General features: G+C 38.2%; 2 protein-coding genes across 3 annotated transcripts in view; one reads left to right on the top strand and one right to left on the bottom strand.

Annotated features, from left to right (window-relative positions):
- Nucleotides 1-10,733, top strand: part of AOAH (acyloxyacyl hydrolase) — a 161,897-nt gene extending 151,164 nt beyond the window's left edge. Inside the window, exons 21-22 of the mRNA XM_042475171.1 lie at nt 3,925-4,001; nt 10,342-10,733. Coding sequence (XP_042331105.1) covers nt 3,925-4,001; nt 10,342-10,470 — 206 coding nt within the window. The 3' untranslated portion in view covers nt 10,471-10,733. The remainder of the gene's footprint in view (nt 1-3,924; nt 4,002-10,341) is intronic.
- A 1,010-nt stretch (nt 10,734-11,743) lies between these two features.
- ANLN (anillin actin binding protein) overlaps nt 11,744-24,297 on the bottom strand; it is a 44,281-nt gene continuing 31,727 nt past the window's right edge. For both annotated transcript variants that reach the window (XM_042475278.1, XM_042475279.1), the window contains 7 exons: nt 24,206-24,244; nt 23,936-23,957; nt 21,276-21,388; nt 16,386-16,472; nt 15,516-15,623; nt 14,814-14,986; nt 11,744-14,394 (listed from right to left, as the gene is read on the bottom strand). In XM_042475278.1, the coding sequence (XP_042331212.1) occupies nt 14,271-14,394; nt 14,814-14,986; nt 15,516-15,623; nt 16,386-16,472; nt 21,276-21,388; nt 23,936-23,957; nt 24,206-24,244 (666 nt within the window). In that variant the 3' untranslated portion in view covers nt 11,744-14,270. The remainder of the gene's footprint in view (nt 14,395-14,813; nt 14,987-15,515; nt 15,624-16,385; nt 16,473-21,275; nt 21,389-23,935; nt 23,958-24,205; nt 24,245-24,297) is intronic.

The raw sequence follows: 24,297 nt of genomic DNA, 5'->3' as shown, positions 1-24,297 counted from the left end.
TCTTCTAAACTGTAGACTCAGGGACATGTTGTTCATTCATTCTTCTTTATTTGTGACTGTCCTGGGCTGCTGTTTCGCTCTTGGCTCACACTGGTTGGAACCTGAGATTCTTATCCAAAACAAGGTTGATCCTGGAAGCCTGAGGTTTCCCCATCCCTGCTCTAGAGTAAGGAGAAGAGTTTTTTTGGGTAAATGTAAGCTGGAGACGTACAGATATTGGTGAAATCTGGGATTTAAGATACAAATAGTTGGCCAATTAATGGGTTTGATCCAAGGCCTGGTTTCTGTGGGCAGAAAGGCTCCACTGACAGATGAGGGCTTTGCCCTATTTAGGGTAAACCTCTCCCCCTCTCAGACTACACCACAGTTCACCCAATTCATCAGAGTTTTCCTGTGTGTATAATTTTAAGGTGCTGCAAGAGATGCCGTGGGGAATAGGGCAAGGAGAGCGCTGCTTTAGCATGCTTAGTTGTGTGCATCTAAATCTGGATCCAATCCATTGATTTCTAGGTATTAGGAAGAGGGTCTCCTTCAGCCAACCAGGATCTATCTGCAAGCTATGCAGCTGCATAAGTCACATCTTGAATAGAGAGGAAAACTCAATCTGCATCTGATTCAACACTGTTTAGCTGTACATTTTAGAACCTAAGCTAAAATAGCAGTGACATCAAAGAAAGATTTTCCCCCCTCCAGCATCTCTGTATCTGTCTCATGTTATATCCTATATTTAGTAAGCAACCATGACTCCCATATTGGGGGGAAAGGTGATTAGAAATTAAATTAAATTAACAGATAACATCATTTGCATGCACTCCAGCTTTGAATATATTTCAATGAGTGTACTTCATGAAAGAATGCCTGAAGTATCTGCTTGCCCTTTTTTTGTTATGGATAACTTTCCATTGGGATTAATTTAAGTTAGAACAAGGTTCTTGGAGCAAGGCCCTATACATATCCACTTGACCTTCATGATTTATAAAATTAGTTAAAATTCTATTTTAACATCTCTGGTTAGCATACTATTAGAAGAGACCTAATCCTCTTCTGAAGAAGGTTGTAATCAACATTCTTAAAAATATTGGAGACCTAATCAGTTGGAGTAATTAAAGGCCAGTATAGTGGGCCCTTGGTCTCTGCTGAGGTTTGGTTTCAAGAAGCACCGTGAATACCAAAGTCCATGGATGCTCAAGTCCCATTAAATACAATGGCATAATGAAATGATGTTGCTTATATAAAATATAAAAAATCAAGGCTTGCTTTTAAAAATTTCTATATTTTTGGAATATTTTCAGGCTGCGATTTGTTAAATCTGTGGATAAAGAATCCATGGATATGAAGGGCTGACTGTACTGACATTAGCTTTCCTGGGTAAGGGAATAAAGCAGGCAGTATTGGGGTCAGACAGGGGACTCTTGTTGTTGTGTAACTTCAAGTCATTTCCAATATATGGCAACCATAAGGCGAATCTGTCATGGGGCCCTCTTGGCAAGCTTAGTTCAGAGGGGGTTTGCCTTTGCCTTTTTCTGAGGCTGAAAGAGTGTGTCTTGCCTAAGGGCACCTAAGGACAACCATTTTTTGAATAACGGAAGATCTCGTTATTCAAAAAATGGCTGTTCCATGAACGCTTCATTAAGCGGAACACCTTAATGACATTTTAGAAGCATGACACGCTATCACACCTTTGCGCTTAAGGAACTTTTTGCCAGCGTTTTACTGACGGTAAGTGCCTCCGTGTGATAATCCCCTAAGAAAAAATAAAGAGAGTTAGAAATCAATTGAAGTATGTCTTGTCATAGGGAGGAAATGCAAAGATTTTGTATTTAAACTGTAATATTGAGGGAAGGGGTGGGAAATATTTTTTTCTCTGTAACTGAATATGTCAATAAAAGATAAATTTTAAAAATTGCTTTAGCAGCCCTGGATGACAATATTTCTCTAGAATGGAACAGAAGAAGTGGGACTGTAATCATTCTTCTCATTCTAGTCACAACATTTGTCACCTGGAAACTGGATACATTGCTTTCCGCCAGTCTCACTAAGCATAGAATCATAGAGTTGGAAGATGCCACAAGGGCTATCCAATGCAACCGCCTGCCACACACCATTAAAGCACTCCCGACAGATGGCCATCCAGCCTCTGTTAATTACCTGATAGAACAGTTCCTCAGAATAAGATTAAAAGACACTTGCTGTACTGCATTGGATTTTGTATTTTGGTGCTGTCAGGTTTAATCCTGCTGTCTGTGCATTTGCTGGGAGAAGTAATCCTTTCTGAGTCTGGGATCATCTCTAGGATGAAGGATCACCCACTTTAGTTTACTTACTTTTAGATCCAGGAGCAGTGGTAGATTTCTTGAATCAGTTACAGGATGGTTTTGGGAAAGGTTTTTATTCACTTTGGGGTCTAGCTGGTATCAGAGTCATTTTGCTCTGATGTGATATAATACAGAGGGAGGCTTCTTCCTATTTATGTTGATTTTACTGGAAATTGGGATTTATATATATGCATATATATATATATATATATATATATATACACACACACACACACTATTGTTGTTGTATCATATTGTTATTTAATTATTTTTAATTTTTTGCAAATGAATGCTTTACCTTAATTTTTAAAAAAATATTGTGAGCCACCTTGAATCCCATCTCGGGAGAATGGTGGGATATAAATTCAACAAATAAATAAATAGACCCTTGTAGCTGCTGCTGTCATTCGGCAGTGGAAGATTTTTAAATGCATCCCAGGTTATAACAAAGTGTGAAGGCTATCTATACTTCAATTTGAAGGAAGATCACAGACCCAGAAATCCCTAGGAAGCTCAATTCTTCTTTAAAATAAGGGTTGCACTCCCATGTGCTGTGATTTCAGCAGAAAGTGAGGTTCTCAACCTGGAAGAGGTTATCCTTTACTTGAAACACTGAATTTAGATATCATAGGATATTCTCTCTGGTGGGACTAGCAACAGGGTTTAGGAACACCCATGAGGTTTCTCTATCTAAATCCACATTAAAGGCAAAAATATGATGTATGTATGTGTGTGTGTGTGTGTGTGTGTGTGTGTGTGTGTGTGTATATATATATATATATATATATATATTTCCACAACAGGCACATGCACATACATACATACAGAGAGAAAGAGAGATATGGGTGATATAGGAACCCCTGTGGATACCAAAATCTGTGGATGCAATTTCCTCCCAAAAGGTTTAAATACTTTCCCAAAAAGTATTAGCAATTTAGCAGTCATGCTGTCCTGAAAATGACATACCTGAATACTTCAGGCTGAAAGTAAATATGGACACAGTTCTCTATTTTGAGGCCAATGACTTTGACCTTTTGTGCTGAGAAAGATGCAACAAACCATAGGAGTTGGGTAGGAAGGAGAGGTCTGACAGATAAAAGGCAGAGACGAGACTGGTGAGAACAAGAGATAAGAGGGCAATAAATGTTAACCTAAATCCTATTCTCAATCCCAGTGAGAGTAGACCCACTGATGAGCCAATGTTGATGCAGTGGTGATCCTATATTAACCCATTGATGATCCAGTGTTGAATTTCCCACTGGTTCAATGGATCTGTTCAAGTCAAGACTCTCCACAACATTCAGAACATCAAGTATAACAGTTTTTAACTTTGCCTCATTTCAGCCTTATATTTATATGGAAAAAAATAGATATGAATTATTCTGCCAGCATTTATATTCAGAGTTTTCCTTACATAAATGTCTTGGAAAGGCTTAAACACTGCCTGGAAGGAAAGAGGATTGAATAGAGCATTGGCTTTGACAATATTATATAAATCATCATAATCTTCATGCGCAGCCGTCATTTGCTAAAAATACTGCCTGTGATGCTATGTGAAGTGATGTTTATACGTGTGGTGCATAATCCCCTGTAATTATCTGCTTTACAGTTGCTGAAATGTGGCAGAAGATGGGAGGAGAGACCTGGCAGTTAATAGAACCTGTGGATGGATTTCACCCTAATCAGGTAAAAGGCAGGAATGAGGGTGGGAGGTTGGGAAGGGAAGCTACACACACAAAAATCTAACTGTTCAATCGAGGTATTGTTTGTTTGTTTGTTTGTTTTATTATTTATTTGAAGTATCTTCCCCACCACCACCAATCAGCAGCTATTTGGGTTGGGAAGCAAAAACCTCCCTCCAGCAGCCTGGACCTGAGCTTTATGGGGTTCTATGGGTCATAGCCTACACTTTGATGTATTATGAAACAAGCAAGCAGGCAGGGTAGATGTTACAAGAGACTAGTGTGCTCTCTCTATCCGGTATCCATGTGTTTTTTTAATTATATAGAAAATTTCAGCTGCAGTATAGAAACAAATTAATTTCATTCTGCTATTTGTTTCATTGACTTCAGTGGGCCTGAAAGTAACAATGGTCCCATCCATATTTACCTAGTGGTCTGGAAACTACCATTCTACTCATATGGGCATTTTCTTTCTTGCTGTGTGAAACATTTAAATACAGAAATACTGTGGCTGGGGCTAACTGCCTTTCCACCCAATTCATGCCACTGCCTCCTTTGTAAATCAACTACTCGAAAAGAAAATCATACATCTTACTTCATGTATATGCCCCCCCCCAAAAAAAAACCCTGTGGATGGGGAAAGTATGTCTCTTCAGATCCTTTTAAGACGTCCATATGGCCAGCCACCATAGCAAATAGTTGCAGTCCATAGGCTTTCCACACCTGTTGTATACAGTGGGCCCTTGGTATCTGCTGGGTTTTGGTTCTAGGAACCCCTGTGGATACCAAAATCTGTGGATGCTCAAGTTCCATTAAATACAATTGAATAGTAAAATAATAATAATAATAATTTGTTTTATTTATATACCGCTATTCCAAAGATCATAGTGGTGAACAGCAAGTAAGCTAATTAGCAAGTAAGCTAATTTGCCCCCAACAGTCTGGGTACTCGTTTTAGCGACCTCGGAAGGATGCAAGCCTGAGTCGAGCTTGGGCCCTTTTGCTGGTCTTGAACTCACAATCTTGTGGTTTCGCGTGAATAGTTGCAGTACAGGCATTTAATCACTGCGCCACCGGGCTCCATGCTGACCCTTATACAAAATGGCAAAATCAAGTTTTGTTTTTGGGTATTTATAAATTTCAAAAACATATTAAAGCCATTGTTGGTTGAATCCATGGATAAAGAATCCATGGATAGAGAGGGCCAGTTGTACTTCACCACGACCACATAGGATTTCAGCTTGTAAGGAAGCCACTTAGGTGCTGCTAGCAACAAGCAAATTGTGGCAGAAAAAAAAAATGACTTGAGCACTAGTACCACTTTATGGCTAGTGGCATTTTCAAAAGCATGTCATACCTAAGAGAAATTAAAGTTCCTAGAAGGTGAGGAAGGTCTAGAAGTTTTGCCCTTAGTACTGTGACCTCAGTACCGTGCCCTCATCTCTTCTCCCAGTTGAAGGGCATGGTCCAGGGAGGGAAAGAAAAATAGCAGAGGTGAGCAGCTGGCTCTGCAGATGGTGTTGCCAAGAACAATTTGGTTTTTTGGATCATGGGTTGTGGTTCCACGAGGGGGGGACTTCTGGCAAGGGATGGTTTGTACTTCACACCAGTTGGCAGAAATATTTTTGCCAAGTCTCAAAAATTTGATCAGGAAGTTTTTAAACTGAGTTACGTGGGGGAGGGAGACAATACTTTGGAAGGCAGGATTTCATCAAGGGCTGGAGATAATAGTCAAACTGTTATTGAGGGAACAAGACAAATAGTGCAGGGACCCAACAATGGGAGGGGAAAAGCTTTACACAGGCAGCTAGCGGGGAGGACCCACGGTCTTAGATGTCTCTACACTAATGAACAGAGCATGGGAAATAAGCAAGATGAACTTGAACTCCTAGCACAACACAGCAAATACGATATAACAGGCATCACTGAAACCTGGTGGGATGAGTCTTATGATTGGAATGTAGAAATAGAAGGATATAACCTTTTAAAGAGAAATAAGCTGAACAAGAAAGGAGGAAGAGTAGCATTATATGTCAGGGATGTCTATACCTATGAATAGATCCAGGACTTAAATCCTGCAAGCCAGGTGGAGAGCACCTGGATAAAAATGAAAGGGGGAACAACAGGAATGTTACTATGGGAGCCTACTGCAGTCCCCCAAGTCAGATGAAGGAATTGGATGATGCCTGGAGGCAACAAATTTAAGTCTTCAGGACCAGATGCCCTACATCCAAGAGTATTTTAAAAATTAGCAAATGTAATCTCTGAGTCCTTGGCAATATTTTTAAAGAACTCCTGGAGAACAGGAGAAGTGCTAGCAGACTGGAGGAGGGCAAACATTGTCCGCATCTCAAAAAAAAAAAAAGGGGGGGGGAGGGAGAATCCCAACAATTATTGCACGGTTAGTCTGACATCAATTTCAGGAAAGATTATAGAGCAGATAATTAAACAGAGAGTCTGTGAACACTTAGAAAGCAATGCTATAATCTCAAAGTCAACATGGGTTTCAGAGAAACAAGTCATGCCAGACTAATCTGATCGCCTTTTTTGATGAAATTACCAGCTTGGTAGACAAAGGGAATGCTGTAGATATAGCATATCTTAATTTCAGTAAGGTCCTTGATAAGGTCCCCCATGATATTCTTGCAGACAAGCTAGTAAAATGTGGGCTAGACAATGTGACTGTAAGCACCAAAAGGTGCTCAACAATGGCTCGTCTTCATTCTGGAGAAAAGTGACTAGTGGGGTGCCACAGGGTTCTGTCCTGGGCCCAGTGCTATTCAACATCTTTATCAATGGCTTGAATGAAGGAATAGAGGGCATGCCTATCAAATTTGCAGATGACACCAAATTAGGAGGAGTAGCTAATACCCCAGAGAATAGGATCAAAATTCAAAATGACCATAATACATTAGAAAGCTGGGCCAGATCTAACAAAATGAACTTCAACAGGGAGAAATGTAAGTTACTGCACTTAAAAAAAAATGAAATGCATATGGTAGATATAGGATGGGGGGACACCTGGCTGAACGAGACTACATGTGAAAGGGACCTATGAGTCCAAATAGACCACAAGTTGAATGTGAGTCAACAGTGTGATGTGGCAACTAAAAAGGCCAATGCAACTTTAGGCTGCATCAATAGAAGTATAGTGTCCAGTTTTCTGCTGCTCCAGAGACTAGAACACAGAACAATGGATACAAGCTACAGAAAAAGAGATTCCACCTCAACATTAGGAGGAACTTCCTGGCAGTAAGGGCTGTTTGACAGTGGAACAAACTCCCTCGGAGTGTGGTGGAGTCTCTGTCTTTGGAGGTCTTTAAGCAGAGGCTGGATGGCCATCTGTCAGGAATGCTTTAATTGTGAGTTCCTGCATGGAAGGGGATTGGACTGGGTGGTCATTGTGGTCTCTTCCTACTCTATGAGTCTGTTTATATAAATGGCTTCTAGACATTTACATGCATTCATATGGCTATACAATTCTATAGTTCCCTCTTTAATTGTAAGGAGAAACCAAACCTCCCCCATATTTCTCCTTCGTGCTGCCAGCATCCCTCTTCTCAATTCTCAAATGATGTAAAACTCTTGGGGGAACTGCATAATTTCAAGGGCAATGTTTCCTTGAGTGGTTGATTTATTTGTACATATGACATGACCATGCATTCCAGCAAAACCTTATCAAATGAAATGGTTATATGCTTCAAAAAGCTCCAAAGCCAAATACAACCAGTCTGAGTTTATTCTGGAAAATTATAATTGCTTCATATGAGCAGAAAAGAGCTCAGGGGTCATTAAAAACTTTCCTTCCAACTGACAAAATGTGTTTGTCAGAAAACCCTAAAGCTGGAAACATGCATGTGAGATTTACATATTTTAAAAGACTGAGCTGAAAACCAGTCCTTATCTAACTCTGAGGACCTGAACATAATGTCATACGAACATCTCTTTATTGGGAAGATGAGTAAAGGTGGCAGTATTTCAGCTTGGTTTGGGAAGAGAAAAATAATGTTAAGATTCTTTATAGGTCAGCGTTAGCATATCTATATATAAAACAGAAAACAGAGGTGTACATGTTTGTTGTTAATTATCTCATTTGCGTGTGTCAGTTGCTGCAACAGAGTTCATCTTCGCGCTTCAAAAAATCACTATTGTGAAATTTTATCGTGTCCTCTTTACACTTTGTATATGAATTCATTATATAAGTAAATAGTGGAGATATGGCTGCTTTTTCAGTTGTAAAATGGGAGTCCTTCTAAATTTCTTTAGAAGCAAGGCCATTGTGTTTGGTGATTTTCTGTACATGATTCAGTCATTAAGCAAAATGAAGATTGTAGTAAAAGAAAAATCAGAAGACAACTAAGACTTGGAAAGACCGATATGAAGGAACTAGATGAGATCCTCAAGTGCAAAGATGTATAATTGAATACCAAAGTCAGGATCATTCATACCATGGTATTTTCTATGTATAAATGTGAAAGCTGTACAGTGAAAAACATGGGTGGAAAAACAATAAAGTAATTTGAAATATGGTGCTGGAGAAGAGTTCTGTGGATGCCCCAGACTGCCAAAAGAACAAATAATTGGGTCAGAGAGAAAGTCAAGTAGGAAATCCCACTAGAAGATAAAATGGCTAAACTGAGGCTATCAAACTTTAAACATATCACGAACCAATAAGGATTACTCTATTATGACAGTAGAGTTAGGAAAAGTTGAAAGCAGTAGAAAAAGAGGAAGACCATATCACAAATGGGTTTACATGGACATGACTCTATAAAAACTGAGCAGCGTTGTTAATACCAGTGTCTCTCAGAGAATTCTAATTCATGATTGCCATTCACAACACATAAGTGATTTCATACTGCATAAATGCAATTGTGACAAAATGAATACTCTTAGGATGCATGCAATATTGTGGGGTCTAAGATATTAAGGCTGCTATCGTAATTGCCAGGGAATAACCGCCACTGAAGTCGCTCTGATAGCCTTGGCTGAAGAGCGGGGTATAAATAAATATTATTAATAAAAATAATAAGTATTCACTGGAACATACTTGGTAGCAAAAATGTATATGATTTCACCATCAATCTGTTGAGAAACTGTATGAAGAAAGTGATATTTCACTGTGTCACTGACATGGCTTTTATTGGGCTGGTTTTATTACTGCTTATTTTAGATAATCACTGAGATCTCTGCAGTTTCAAAGCTGAAAGAAAATCTGCCTTTACAATGCAAAAGATAAGGGTAAAACTATGAATCAAATGTTCAAAACATATTAACTTGATAAGAGGCAGATGTCAAAAGCATGCTAGACAGATAGATTCACTGTTTCAACCAGTTTTGCACTATGTGGGTTTTTAAGGTTTTGTTTCTGACTTATATGAAGAAAAAAAGTTTAAGGAAATGTCACACTTGGGAGGGAAAATGGAGATTTGTGGAACCATATATAACTTATTAACGTTATAGTACAAAATCCATACAAGAGTGATACCTTTATTTGACCAATCAAAATGCACAAAATACATGATGCAAGCTTTTGAAGCTCCACTTGGTTCATCAGGCTAAGGTGTTAAAATCATACAGGAGGGAAAAATAAATCAGTGTTAGTCACAGGCCCACATTTTGTCAAGATGTTGTTGTGGTGTTCTGTGTTGGGATGATGTTAAGGAATATCTATGCAGACATGTTTCATTAATGTTACGGTTACAAATAAAAAATGAATCAGGGGTCAAGTATTTAATTTGACATTCTGACAAAAATAATTCATCGTACAGTATCAGAACAATGGAAACTAGACTGCAATGGGATAAATTTGTGGTGAAGCGGCAAGTTTTATTGAATTTTGTAGAATCAATGCATTATATACATAAAATCATTTTTTTTATTTTGCAGCTCTTTACAGCAGGATTGGGTCAATTTGTGACCTATCAGATGTTGCTACAGTTTCCCATTGGCCTTATCAACACAACCAGTAGGGTGGGTGATGTGCCCTATGAGTGAGGCTGCCGCAACAAGGGTTTGCAGCAGGTGTCTTGTGTCTAATAGTTGCAGCTTTGCTCACTGGAGGAAAGAGGTGGAAATATCGTCCTCCTTGTATCCCAACCTGAAGCTGAATTCTAGGTTATGAATCCATAACTACAGTTCTGAATATCAGCCAATGTACTTTAAGTCATTTTTCACTATAAAGAAATCTCTCTCTATAAATAACAAGTATTGAATTTCATGATTATTTTAGTGGGCCCAACTTTATTTTGCTGGCCAAATTTCTTGCTAAACTTTAGCACATGAAGCTCCTCTTGGAATGAAACTAAAGTAAAGTATAACACCTTTGCTTGGGCTATTTGTAGATTGCTTCTGCACTTGGAGCAAGAATTGTCTGGGAGAAGATACTCCACAAATGGCCACATGTCTTAGGAAAAGAAAATCCATTCAACAGCGAGATTGCGATGATCTTCAAAGATCAAGGAGGGCACTGAACGCAGTACGATGAAATAGAATTAGGAAATCTGTTTTCCTTCAAGGTTTGAGTTCCTTTGGAGTTGTATTATTTTTCATTATTGAATTACTTGTTTGCACCATCAGTTTATAGAGCCATGCATTTATAGTTTTGACTAGTAAAAATTAAAAAAAAATTGCCTCAGGTTTATTTTGAGATCATACTTTTTCTTTTTGGAATTATTTCAGCATGTAATCTCATAGAATCATAGGTGGAAGAGACCACAAGGGCTGCTCTTCATAGAGCATGGTTTCCAGACCCTTCACCATTTTGGTAGCCCTCCTCTGGACACTCTCCAACTTGTCAACAGCCTTTTTGAATAGTGGTGCCTAGAACTGGACGTAGTATTCCCAGGTGAGCCCTGACCAAAGCAGAATAGAGTGGCACTATTACTTTCCTTGATCTAGATACTATACTTCTATCAGTGCAGCCTAGAATCTGATTAAACAAACTGTTCTGCTGCCCAAGTTTGTCAGTACAGTACAATATTTGCTTATTCAAATATGTTCAGGAAAATGCATCTGCTTTTCTCTGCCACTGAAATCAGTCCTGAGTTAGTATGGCCACTGAAGCTTTCTTTCAATAAAAAGATTGTGACCTTTGCATATATTACTATGATTTAAAACAAATTACCTTTAATGACTGCTAAATGTTATTACATCACTGAAAAGCCAATTAGAGTGAATGCACATATGTGTATACCCATTTAGAGGGAGGGTCAAATAGCCACAAAACATGATAGGATTGTTCTATTTACTTAGTAGGCTATCAAATATTGGGGACAGAAGTCATGTTTTATCCTGCCAGAAGTGTCCCTTCTCAGTCTTACACATATATACAGAGTTGATTCCACTCAATCATTAGGTATCCCCCTCAGGTAATTATTTATCAGATTGCAGCTTTAATGTACACTTTGCTAAAGAAACAAGTAACCATTTCATTTACATAGAAGGGATGGGTTAGAGTCGAGCCTGAGCCCTGGCTGGTATTGAACTCACCACCAGACATATATAAGAAAAAAGCACAAGGACAAACATTTTGCAAGTATTTTTAATCCCTGTATATCACAAAACCCACAACCCTCTTCCCAAACCTGTTCAACTGTAAGGCAAAGCGTTGCTAAATAATTGTTCATGTTTTAACATGAATGCATTTCTTTCTAGACCACATCTCGCCCAGTAGCAACATATATATAATGCATTCATGCAAAGGACTACTAGTACAATAGTATAAAGACTTGTTGATAAACACCATCATACAAAAACACTTTTATTCAAGAGGCATATATTCAGTTACTTCCCCAATTACATTAAGAGCCATTTCCCAATTAAATCCATACACCCGAAAGAGTACTCCAGTTTGATGACTGATATTTCCAGTAATTACGTTACATGAAATTAGGACCAGAATTCCAATGATGACATCAAGTGTGCTTTACAGGTGTATATGTCCTATTCTGAATGGGGCACAAAGAGCTATTTTCTAGCTCCTTGTGCCTCACCTCCACCCCCACTGGCTGAAGAGCCACTACTATGGTACAGCAGGAAGAAGAGAGAGAATTGACTAGTGGGACAGCTCTTCTTCCCTCTAGTGAATTTCAGCTGGGATGACAGGCAGTCCACTCTCCCCTGCCATTGCCATAGTACTGGTCCCTGGTGGCGCAGTAGTTAAATGCCTATACTGCAGCCACTCACTCACAAACCATAAGGTGGTGAGTTCAATACCAGCCAGGGCTCAGGCTTGCATACTTCCGAGGTCGCTAAATTGGTACCCAGTTTGTTCGGGGCAATTAGCTTACAATTGTAAACCGCTTAGAGACTGCGTAGTTGTCATGAAGCGGTATATAAATGAAGCTGCTGTTGCTATTACCTCTGCCAATACAGAAGCATAGCGCTGCAAGGGCAGAGTGGCTATGGTCGACTCATGGCATACATGTTCTTGGTGTATGACTACACTACCGTTTATATGGTGTCAAATATAGTTTAGCAAGGATGTCCCAAGAATGATGGCAGTCTCTACAGATGCCTGCCACACCACCTCCACCTCCAACTGCATCCCCACTTTCTGACATCACAGAAATGGCTGGGAGGGGGCTGTGATGCTTCCAAGCTGAGGTTTTTTGTGGTAGCACAGGGAGACATAAACTACATGATACATGTACATGTCACAATGTAGGACCACAGCCAAACATTTCCAGTGCCATGTTTACCAATCTTTCCCACAATTAATTTATAAGCATTGCTTTGTTCTTACAGGTGGCCACAGAATAAACCAGTATTAGAGAAAAGATTTTAGACTTTGTGAAGGCACTGAGTTGTATTATGTGTACAGCTGAACTAATTCATGTGTTGAACATTAAAATCTAAATACAGCCCTCCAATTTAACTGCTGTGATTAGAAACCCTGACAAACAAGTACTTTAACAATTTGCTTTCTTATTCATTTTAGCAGTTTAGTCAGCATATCACACTGGGGAAGTATAGTACAAAATACAAAGAAAAATGGATTTGTCACATCAGTGACTATTTTGAGAACAACGGCTATATGCTAGCCTATGGCTCTAGATACAACCCACCCCACCCTTTTTAAGCATTACAAAACAACACACCCATTGGCAGAAATCCCTTTGATACATTTTTATTATGTTGAGATCTTGTTCTTCCTTTTAAACAGCAGAAAAAGCAAATATTGAAAGTGATAATACAAAGGATGACATGAAAGGGGGGCAGTAGACAAAATTAGTGTTTTAAACTCTTTAAAGCCATAGTAATTTAGTAAAGGTGCCCTGCAACTAATATTTTTAAATATATGCAGCAGTAGCAGCACAGCGCATTGTGGTACCCAGTGGAAAGCATTTCTGAAAACTACCTATGTGCAGTTTACCTGAGTAGCCATGATGTTTTACTGATCAAGTGAAATTATTTGTATTAACAGATTTAGTTATAAAAACATACAGTCTATATGAAGTATTACTTTTGTATAGCAGCTCTATAGAGTCTGTATAAAAACAAACCCATACAGCTTTCTAATGACTAGAAATGCTTACATTTGAACTATGAAACAGAGATTATATGGCTTGGAGAAGAAAAGAATGATAAAGTGTTGTTCTTTAAGCAGCTTAAAGCATTCCAGATGCTTGGTTTTTTTAGGAAATGTGCAATGTATTGCATGTAAACCAAACTGTGCAAAATCATGCACCAACTTGTATTTTATTTTCATTAATGGGATCTGTTCCTATTATATGAAGTTCTAATCCTAAACTGGTACTTTTTGCAAGCACCAAGTACTAAACTCCCAAAGGACTGAATACCCAAAGGTGATTTTTTTAAAAAAAAACACCATTAATTATATTTTTCAAAATCCTATTACATATAAAAAATGAACGTTCTTGTGTCAACTCCCCAATAGAATTGAACTGAACTGAATTTGAGGCACCTTTTTAAGGAAAAACATTTACTGATGAAGCTCCCTAGATTGTTCTTTTCCCCTTGTGCGGAATCTTTTGATCCTTGAAATAAAGCAAGCTTGGATAAATAATAGAAACTTTTACTTTAATAGTGAACAGAACTACATATTTCAAAAAAAAAGTATATATAAAATATTTAGCACAGTGAAAGTGCTTAAAAGTAGCTATCTACCATAACCCCAGTGCTAGAGTTAGAGCTTTAAAGGCAGCAAAGAGTCCAATACAAGATACATCCCATCCAGATGTATTAAAAGAGCAACATGGTTTGCATCTGATATTGTAAGCAAGCTCTTACAGGAAATTTCCTCTGTGATTCAGGGCTTTCCAATGGGGACATAGCAAGCATCAGGCTGCCACATGCGAAGGTCAACAAGAACTTGGTTGAGTTTTTGCATCCACAGATTGCGTTCATCTTTAGTATCAGCAGATAACCAGTTCCTGTTTTTAACAAAGGAAACAAAATATTAATCCATAGGGTTTCTTGCAGAGAGGAAGAAAGGAGGTCATTAAAAAAAAGGAATTCCTGCAAAAGTAGGTCTACAAAATTTAATCAATGGCAGCACACTGATGCAGGTGCATGCATTTTGCCACCTGTTGACTAATATGCGCTTGAGCTCCTGTGTTTTTTCCTGTCTTCAAATGGGGGGACAGAACTATGTGGGTGGGAAGGGCCCACTCTATTAAAGTTCTAAATATGGCCTGACTGCAGATACTGAACCTCCTCTCTGTACGAAGGACTCAGGTTTAAAGTAATGCTAATGGACAAAGAAACTACACAGTCAGATCTTTAGGAAAGAGTACTGTAAGCCTGTTGAAAGGTGAAGTTTACTGATAAAAAGTATCACATAATTACTTACTTGGTAACACACAGTGTGTCTTTGCATTGGCTGACTAGTGTTTCCTTGTCATCTTCTCTCTGAGGCCGGACAGTAATTAGCTCAAAAGTATTGGGCCGAGCACAGAACTCTCTATTGGCGGGTTCAATCTGACGATTAGTGCAGTTTGCTAGGTTTATTGAGCCCAATGGATGCTGAAATTAAAAAAAAAACCCTCATACCTCTCAAGAACCTGTTAGGTTTAAGAATTTATCAATTCCTAAACATTTACACTCTTCTCCTGAATCTAGAGATTTCATTCATGACAAGCAACCTATAGCCTAATCTGAAAAACTGCATATGTAGGCTAAGCAACAATTATACAGCAGAATAATGTATGAATCTGCCCTAAATTACTATACAGCACGCCCTTCCCTTATGTGGGGATCCATTCCGGATACACACTCCCGCGTAATTCCACAAATGTTCAAGCCCCATTGAAAACAATGGAGCTTGTGCATGCAGCGTACACACCACTGCCTTTTCTGGCGTGCAGTATATGGCACGCCTGCATATGACGTGGGCGCACTATCTACAACAAAGCATGGCAAAATACTATAACCTTGCATCATTTTAATACACATACATATACATGTGCATGTGCGCACACACACACACAGAGAGCCTGTTAGGTAAATGCTTTATCAAACTGAAAATTAAGGTCAATTTTAGTAAGACAGTTACCTTTCTCTTTTCATCATCTGGGTAGGTCCAGTAAGAGATACAGTTTCCAGAAAGAGCACACCAACGCCGATGCCAAGCCCCAAATCCACTGACATCTTCAAACATTGTCTGGGAAGACGTAAAACTGTCCTTGAAAACCAGTGCCATTCCTATATATTTACTATTTATGTTCCAAAGATTTTGTAGGAACTTTGTGCTTAAAATCTTAGCAATTCAAACTGCTACAGTTCTTATACTGTTATTTCTTTTCCCTACTCCATGTACACTTCAGCAAATACGCATCCTACAAGGCCCATTCCGATGCCATCACATTACGCCTGATAATTCTTCCACTCTTACATGCTGGCTGCCATCCTTTAATGGCTGACAATTTTTGAAATTTACTTTCTTTTACAAACAAAAGCCAGCTTATAATAGTGCCATGAAATTACAATTCAACAGATCTCTAGGATGGGTAGGTTTCTGTAGTACATCTGAAACTTTTAATGTTCAGGTAAAGCCCTTAAAAGATCTGATCAGCACCGCACAATATTTCCAGTACACAGCTATCCTGGAATTTTTATTGCACAGAATGCCATCTGCTTGATTTGGCAATAGTCAGTCAGCTCAACTGCTAGATGTGCTTCAACAGCTGTAATCATGTTAGTGTCTACTTTTAGAGGACTTCTGAAATTATTCTATGTCTGCTTCATTAGCCAGAACCTAGAGAGCAGTACAAGAATATATGAAGATATTATTGGCATATTCACAAGTTATAAGTACCAGTTTTAATATGCCCAAAATATCAGAACAAACTTTGATGGGCAATTCTAGAATCTTATTCTGATTTAAAACAGGCGTGTTAACTCTGTATATGCAATAACAACTTACCAAAAAGCCTCTCTCCTCCACACAAGAATCTATTTGACATTTGATCTTCAGATATATATGGCCTTCTAGAGGAGAAAGAAAAGGAACCTGAAAAATAAATAAATTGAAGATTCTAAGAATCATTATTTCTCTGTAAGAAATCGCAATCACTTGAAAACAAAGGACAGCTTCCAGGAAAAAGAAAAACAAAGCAAAATGTAACAAAACCCCACATACTCAATTCTTTTATGTCACTGGTCTCAGGATTAACATTATCACATACATTCCAAGTGAAGGTTCTAACTCCAGAGTCCAGAAAGAATCTTTGCTTCCTTGGAAAGAAGAAATTTCTGGACACATGATAATCAGATGTTCAAGAAAATTCAGAAGTAAGGCTGCCTACAATTGCTACCATGTAGAGAGAGCTGTTGATTCTCCAGCTACTAAGCAAGGAAAGGATGGAAGTGGGGGCTAAGAAAACGTTGACAACACATGCCTTAATATGGCTGTTAAAATATACATGGCAAACACTTATCAAAGAGAGAAAGCTTAGTCATCTTTGAGGTCTTACAGCAGAGGGCTAAATGCCCATTGCACGTGTTCTTATTTTGGCCCAAAAGGCATGGGTCAAATAAAGCAGCTTCCAGCTGCTTTAGGGGCATGGTGTTTACATGACACATGCCCCCAAAGCAGCAGGAAGCTGCACTGAGACTGGGCCAAAAAAAAAACTGACTAAAAAGAGGTAACTTTGGATTGATTCCTGGCCAGCACGGCTTGGGACTGTGGTGATGGCCCACTTTGGAAGTGGGCAATGCAGTCACCATGGTCCCCATGCAATCATGGCTGGAGACCACTCCTACAGAGTCGTCTGCTATGGCCCTTCATCTCAGGTATACTACTTGTACCAGTTCAAGACTCTTCCCTCCACTACCAACCCAGCATACATACCTGGATGATCTGACACAGTTCCCACCAAATATAGCTGATGTGGGAAGCCTACAGTCATACAACTTGAAAAAAAAAGGCTACAAGCTTTCAGAAACAAAGCTGGCACTTTTTTAAAAAATAGCATTAGTTGTGGAAGTGTGCATTATCCAGTACAGTCAAGCAACATCCAAAAGCAGAAGACCTCCCTGCTTCCAGCAAGATACAAACACTTATGCTTGCATGTTAGTGCACAAAGCAGAAAGCCTACTTTCGCCAGGAAAGAAGACAGTACGCTTGAAGGACCAAAACAAGTTTTTCCAAATTTGTTCACATCAGTACAGCAAAATTTAGGTAGATACTCTAGACATATTCAGTGAAGTGGTAGCTAAAAAGAACTCTCACTGTTTTTATAAAATGAAACATGTCCCAACCCAGCAAATCTGAATTCACCTCAGAGAGCCAGCACATCTATAGAAGTAAATTTAAAGTCTGCTTTAAATGCCTTTGTAAATCCTATGTGACTTCGCTTCCTCAAATTAAGTGTGCAAAGTCCCATGGCTTAAATCAAATCAAGCAGTTTGCATTTGCACACCAAGTTTACCTTCAAAATGATTGTTCTTAATTCAGAGATGTTATTCCTAGTCATGTTTGAGAAACACTCGCATTTACCTACATCCAAATATTCTTTTACCTACATAAAAAGTTGTGAAATCTTAATTTCTCCCTGTTGTGTTTCGAAACACAGTTGGAGAGGTTTGTTTTCCAAATATGTTTCCAAAACAGTTTTATTATCAATAGTACATCCTGTACCCTAACTATGCTAAAGATGTTACAACACAATTCTTCTCCACTTGAAATTAATTTGCATGGGAAGACAACTTGATTTAATTTGAATTCCTATTTTCCTCCAAGAGCTTAGATCTGCACTAACAGTTTGTACTAAGTAAAATACCCACCTCAGCAGAAGAATTTACAAAAGACTAGAATAAGCCTATTTATAGCTCAAGCCTAGAGCATGGGGAAAACACATTTTTGTTTTCACTAAAAGCTTAGTAAAATTATCTACTATTATCCAAACAAAATAACTTCATCAGTATCCCCATCTTTTATTTCAGATGAAGCACTTATGAAACACCATTCTTTAATTTATAATAAGGAGGCTGGCATTCTTCCCATAAGCAATGCCATATAATCACTCTTGTCAAACAGCAAATCGCTCATTACACAAGTATTAAGCTATTTCAGTTTAGTGTGCTTACTTCAAAATTTCTCTTTTTGGTTTGTTGGCTTTATTTAGAATAAAGTTATCTGTGTGTATACATATTTTACAATGGCACCTTCTTAATTCGTAAGACCTCTGCTATAATTAGTATGCAGAAGAAGACTTCAGTTTATCTTCCCAAGCTTTCAAAAACTGAAGTCAGAACAACTTCATGTTCAAGTTAAATTACTAAAGAGTGGACCATACTTTTATGCCCTTGTAATCTAGTGTTTTGCTCTGATCTCATTTGTGCTGACTTCTTTTGCCATATCATAGTTTAGCCAGCGTGTGTGTGTGTGTGTGTGTGTATATGCACTTGCATTCATTTATCACTCTTAATGGAATAGAAACCACATAAAATTTAGCAACATTAAATAAAGCATTGTTAACTGAATGTAACTGAAATGGCAAACTGTCCGGAGCATGTACAAAATGGCCTTTTAACTGCAAAGATTAAAAGAAAACGCCCTCTCGCATTCAGACTTTAGCCAGTTTGTAGCAAGAGCCAAAGCAACAAGGTTGTTCTAATGCAATGCAAGAAAGATTCTTTGACAGCTTCTCCATTTGTTGGTTTGGTTGGTCTCATTTTCGGAAGCATAGCAGAAGGATGGCTAGCAATCTAGGTGGCATTAAAAATAACATTCTTCTACAGCTCCACCTAAACATGTCTAACCTAGTTCTATCGAAAATAAAAGGTTTGAAAACAACACAGTCTAGTCATAATGGCACTTAGCTGACTGCCCAGTTTCAGAAAGAAGGTGACCAGTGTTAGTTTTTACATGAAATGACTGAACTGAATGAACAAGGCAAGGCAAATCAAGTCTTCAAGGCAGAAGATAATTTTCAGGTTGCAACACTGAAAAGCTAAAGTGTTCTCCCAACATTACAAGGGTTTTTACCAATGCTAGCTTCTATTTATAGAAGCCATGGAATGTAGAGTCACTCTCTTACAGATTTGCTTAGCATTTGAGACTCCATAAGGATAGCACAAAGTGTTCCTGTAGGGACATTCTCCCTTTAAAAAATGGCATTCAACACATCTCCAGTTGAAAAACTTTTAAATGGTCCTTAAAGCAGCATGTCAGTATAACCATAAGCAAAGTTTAATGACAAGACACAAGTAGCATGCACTGGGAACTCTTTTTGAAGAAAGCACAGCAACCTTATCCTGGAACAAACAACCCAGTAGCTCTCTCTCCTTAACTCCATAATTTATCTAGGGGGGAAAAAGAAATGAGCAATGCTGAATGCAACTAAAAGCCAACTGCAACAGAAGAAGAAAACACACAGCAGTGTACGCTACTAATGTGCATCGTGACAGTCTGCTTCATCTTTTAAATGGTGCACCAGAGCAAGATATTTAATCAGCCAGTTGCTTGAAAAGAATGAAGTTACAAAATAGTTCAGTGGTACCTGACAGTCAAGAGTTTAAACAAACATGTGCTTACAGGTGCAGCTTCTTCAGCCTATTGTGAAAGTTAGTTTCCTAATTCAAGGCCCTTGTTGTTACTCCCAAACTAGAGGTTCTACCAGGATAAGTGTATGAATTAAATTGTGTATGTCTCTAAAAGTGTGTGTATTTATGTAGTTAGGCATGTATCTCTGTTGCTACTGCTGTCACATTGAAGAGGAAAGAAAATAAAGGTAAGAACTTCCATTAAAGTCTAATTATTCTTCTAAATCCTGCAGATAATCTTTAGAAAATCCAGGAATCCCTGCAAGAATTCATTTTTTGCTAATTTCCATTTCCAAAGATTATGTATAGACACTGACATACTATTTACAGCAATAACAAATTAACAGCAATACTGTTAAGCACTCCATTAAAAACATTACATATTGTTTTTCTTAAAATCCTGCTCCTGCAGTAAGACAACTAATGTGAAATTCTTTCAAATAATGGGCAATAAGCCATTTCAGCCTTTGGTAAAGAGACTATTACTAAATTTACATAGCAGCCATTTAAGTCACAACACCAATAAATGTTTTTTGTTCATGCAGTGGTTACTAAATATAAAGGCTTTTACTGAGTTGACTACCAGGGAGAAAAAGGTTTACATTCACACGGGGAGTACTGTAGCAGTTTTTGACTGAAGAATTGAGACTTCAATATTAATAGATCTGTTTTGCTTTTTAAATACTACTTAGTACTTCATGCTAAATTAAATAAAACTTTAAAAACACTGACAGAGCAGCTCAAAAGACACAGGATATATCTACATGACACAAGACAAGGATCAGCAGGAACCCTACTTGTCATTGATAGTAACAGTACTTCTTCTTGATTGCTCCCACTTTCAGCAAATCAAAGCTCCAGGACTGGTTTATCATCTGGTGTGACAGTGGGAAATTATCCTTCCCTAGCTGTTCCCTTTCTACAAAACAGGGGGGGAAATCCACGGTTTTCCCTGGTTTCCTTCTCTAGTTTGTTGTGAGGGAATGATTCAAAAAAGGAGGGCTGACTGACTGCTGCTGCTAGAAGTCATGACAAGCCGGGATTCCCACAGATCACTGGCTCACCATACCATGGAAACACATTTCAAATGTGTCCAGGACTGACCGACTGGATTGTTGCATACCAGAAATGAATGGAACTCATAACTTCTACTGACTTGTGATTACCCCAAGCTTCCTTCATTTCAGCTTTATAATTTAGGCCAGGGTTTTGCTGAGGTTATTACATAAATGATAAGCTATCCGTCTCGTGCCCACCCCTATATTACCTTGTCCAACTGGAATTTGGTATTTCCTACTGAAGACAATGAAATTGTGCATGAGCCAACAAGAACAAAGTTACTAGTGCGCACGGCATTTGGTCCACCTGGGCTGGCCATAGCTGTAAAGAAAAATATTGAGCATGTTATTAGAGATATTATCATCAATTGATTAATCTAACCAATTTAAAACCTTTTAAAGTGACTATAAGACAAGGCACTACACAACAAAACGAGGATTAGCAGGAACCCTACTTGTCATGAACTAGTGATAGTAACAGTATTTCTTCTTCTTGATTGCTCCCACTTTTAGCAAAGCAAAGCTCCATGACTGGTTTATCATCTAGTGCATGGGTTCCCAACCTGAGGGTTGTGATTTTCTTTGGCTTCATATAGATCCTGAACTCAAAGAACAGCTGCTCTAGTGAACATGGAAGCTGCTGTAGAACATCTAATCACCAAAACAGCAGCTTCATGAACTTTCTTTAATGCTGCCTCTGCCCTGCATTCATCTATTTCCTTAAGAACTGCGCCTCACTCTTTAGGAACTACAGCTCCCAAAATAAGGGTTGTGACCAGCCCATCCACAAGTGGCACTTTAAGGAACTCCATATCCTTTTTCGTAAATAGATATATCTTCTGAAAATAAACTAACAAACTCTTAGTTATAATGGGAGCACCCCATTCTAAATCCATCACCTGTTTAAACATTTCTGGTAATGGGATCTACAGATCTTTGAAAAGATCTATTTAGCACTGCCTCTACTCTCTGTTCAGTATTACTATCAGTATTATTATCACTATCATTCTGGCTACCCTTCAGATTCTACTCTAAACCCAAAGATTGGAGCAATGCTGTTTTAAATGTTTTTATCTCGGTGTATTTTTACCTAAATCTGTTTGCCGCTTTGATCAATAGTTGGAAAAGCGGGATAAAAATAAACTTTTATTATTATTTATTATAATCTCTTTAATAAGTTTCTAAACTGTTCAACCATTAATAATCTATGTGTAGTGTATTATCTTCCAGATCTAAATTTTCATCCAAAGAATCCTCTTCACTATTGCTGTCATTTGAGCACTGGATTACATGCTAATCATTTAATTTCTGTTCTATTTCTGGTTCATTACCAGCTTCTATATCTAAAAGCTTTGCCTTCTTTGCACATTTCTTCCCTGCAGAAATACCTTTCTCCTCAGTCAAATCAATAGATCTACTGTACTGAGTGTTGAAGGCATGACAAGCACTCTTTCTGGATACTTGTTTTCACTAAATAAACTGAGACTGTGTATGAACTCTTCCTCTAATTGAAGAAGGAACCTCCCTAGTATTCACATCCTTGCTTAATGAATTAATATTATATAAGTTCATTGGTTATATTATATTCTTTGAATTCACTTGTATTAAATAATACATTTAATTGAAAATTCATTGAAGATGATGTTGTTGCTTGACCAAATACATTACACTATAATTCATTAATTGACCTTAGGATAGCATATACATCCTCATGTACAACTTCTTTAATGATTGTCTGTATGTCTGCTGGGCATCTATATTGCTCTGTATCCACAGAGTTGTCACTGTCAAGTTGTGGAAACCCAGAAGCCTGCTGGACTCACTGTAGTACTCATATTTTTTAAAAATACATCATCGGGGATGGCTGGAAACCTAAACATTCCACTTCATTCCTTTGTGTACTACTGTTCAACTGTTGTGGCTGCTCAGAATCCGCATCTAAGGCACCAATCAGGCTGCTTTGCTTGACTGCCTTAGTGCTACCCCTTGTAAAGAACCTCCATTTCCAAGTTGGCAACTTAAAGTGACCATTGTGAATTTCTCCGTTTCAGCCTATGACTCTGATGCAGCCTTGCCACAAAACTCAGGATTTTTAAATGCACATAGCACTTCATGCTTTAAAACCTTCTTTAGCTCACCTATGGATAAACTTTCTGACTTCAGCTTTTGTTTTTTCAGCAGAGGAGGGGAGGCAAAACCACTCTCCACCTCACTCTCACACATTGATATAAAGATACTTTTAAATACCCAATCGTCTCTTTCCCCAGAGCCATGCTGAGCAGTGGACATGTGAGATTGTTTTTCTTTATTTTTATCATTACTCGCAACTTGCTGGGCAAGAGTCAGTGAGTTTGTCTCAGTTGCTGCATCTGCTGCTGTATGTCTTTTCTTTCTATCCAGAACTACTACTTTTCCTCCTGTACTAATGTTTTCTTTCTAGAATTTATTTCCATTTTCTTCTAACTATTAACATTGCCCTTTCAAGAGCTAAGGGAAAGTGCATCCAGCTGGAAAGGCAGGAAATTAAAAAACTGACAGGCAAGGGAAGAAAGTAAACTGACATAACTAGGGGGAAAAATTAGAATCCTGCCTATCCAGCTGGCACATGGAGAATAACCTGTTGGTTTGTGGATCACTCCTCCTAACCCATGCAGAAAACTGCCATCTCATTCTCCACTTCCCACCTGTAAAATTATAAAGATAATCAGCTATCTCACAGAGACATTGTGACTAGTGGGGGAGCAGCATTTTTCACAATTTGCCACCAGGATGATAAAACAATGATGAAATATGCAGTTAAGTCCCCCCCTCCAACCCCCCTTTAATTCAGTATTATCAAAATGAGTAGAAAAACCAAAGTTTTGCTTACCTGGAGTAAGAAGGTTACTCTTCTACAAGAAAGAAAACATACACATGGAAACAGGTTATTCAAGAAACATTTTAGGCAAGTACACTTTAACAATAGTGTGGTATTTTAAAAGGCTATCCAATCATTAATTTTTTAAGTGAAAAAGCATAGTAAAAACAAATATCAAAACACTCAAAAATAATTACGCCACACTGCAAAAAACATAACTAAAAGGAGCTTTCTGAGATGACAAGTTAGTTATGAGGAATTCATTACAGCATTATTACTTACATTAGTAATGGATGTCAGTAATCTCTTTGGTGTAATAGCCTATGGCATTAGAGATAAAATAAATATGATGAAGCACAAATGTTAGAACCCTT

The sequence above is a fragment of the Sceloporus undulatus genome, chromosome 6 (assembly GCF_019175285.1).
Source record: "Sceloporus undulatus isolate JIND9_A2432 ecotype Alabama chromosome 6, SceUnd_v1.1, whole genome shotgun sequence".
NCBI lineage: Eukaryota > Metazoa > Chordata > Lepidosauria > Squamata > Phrynosomatidae > Sceloporus > Sceloporus undulatus.
This window is presented reverse-complemented; position numbering and strand designations above follow the sequence as displayed.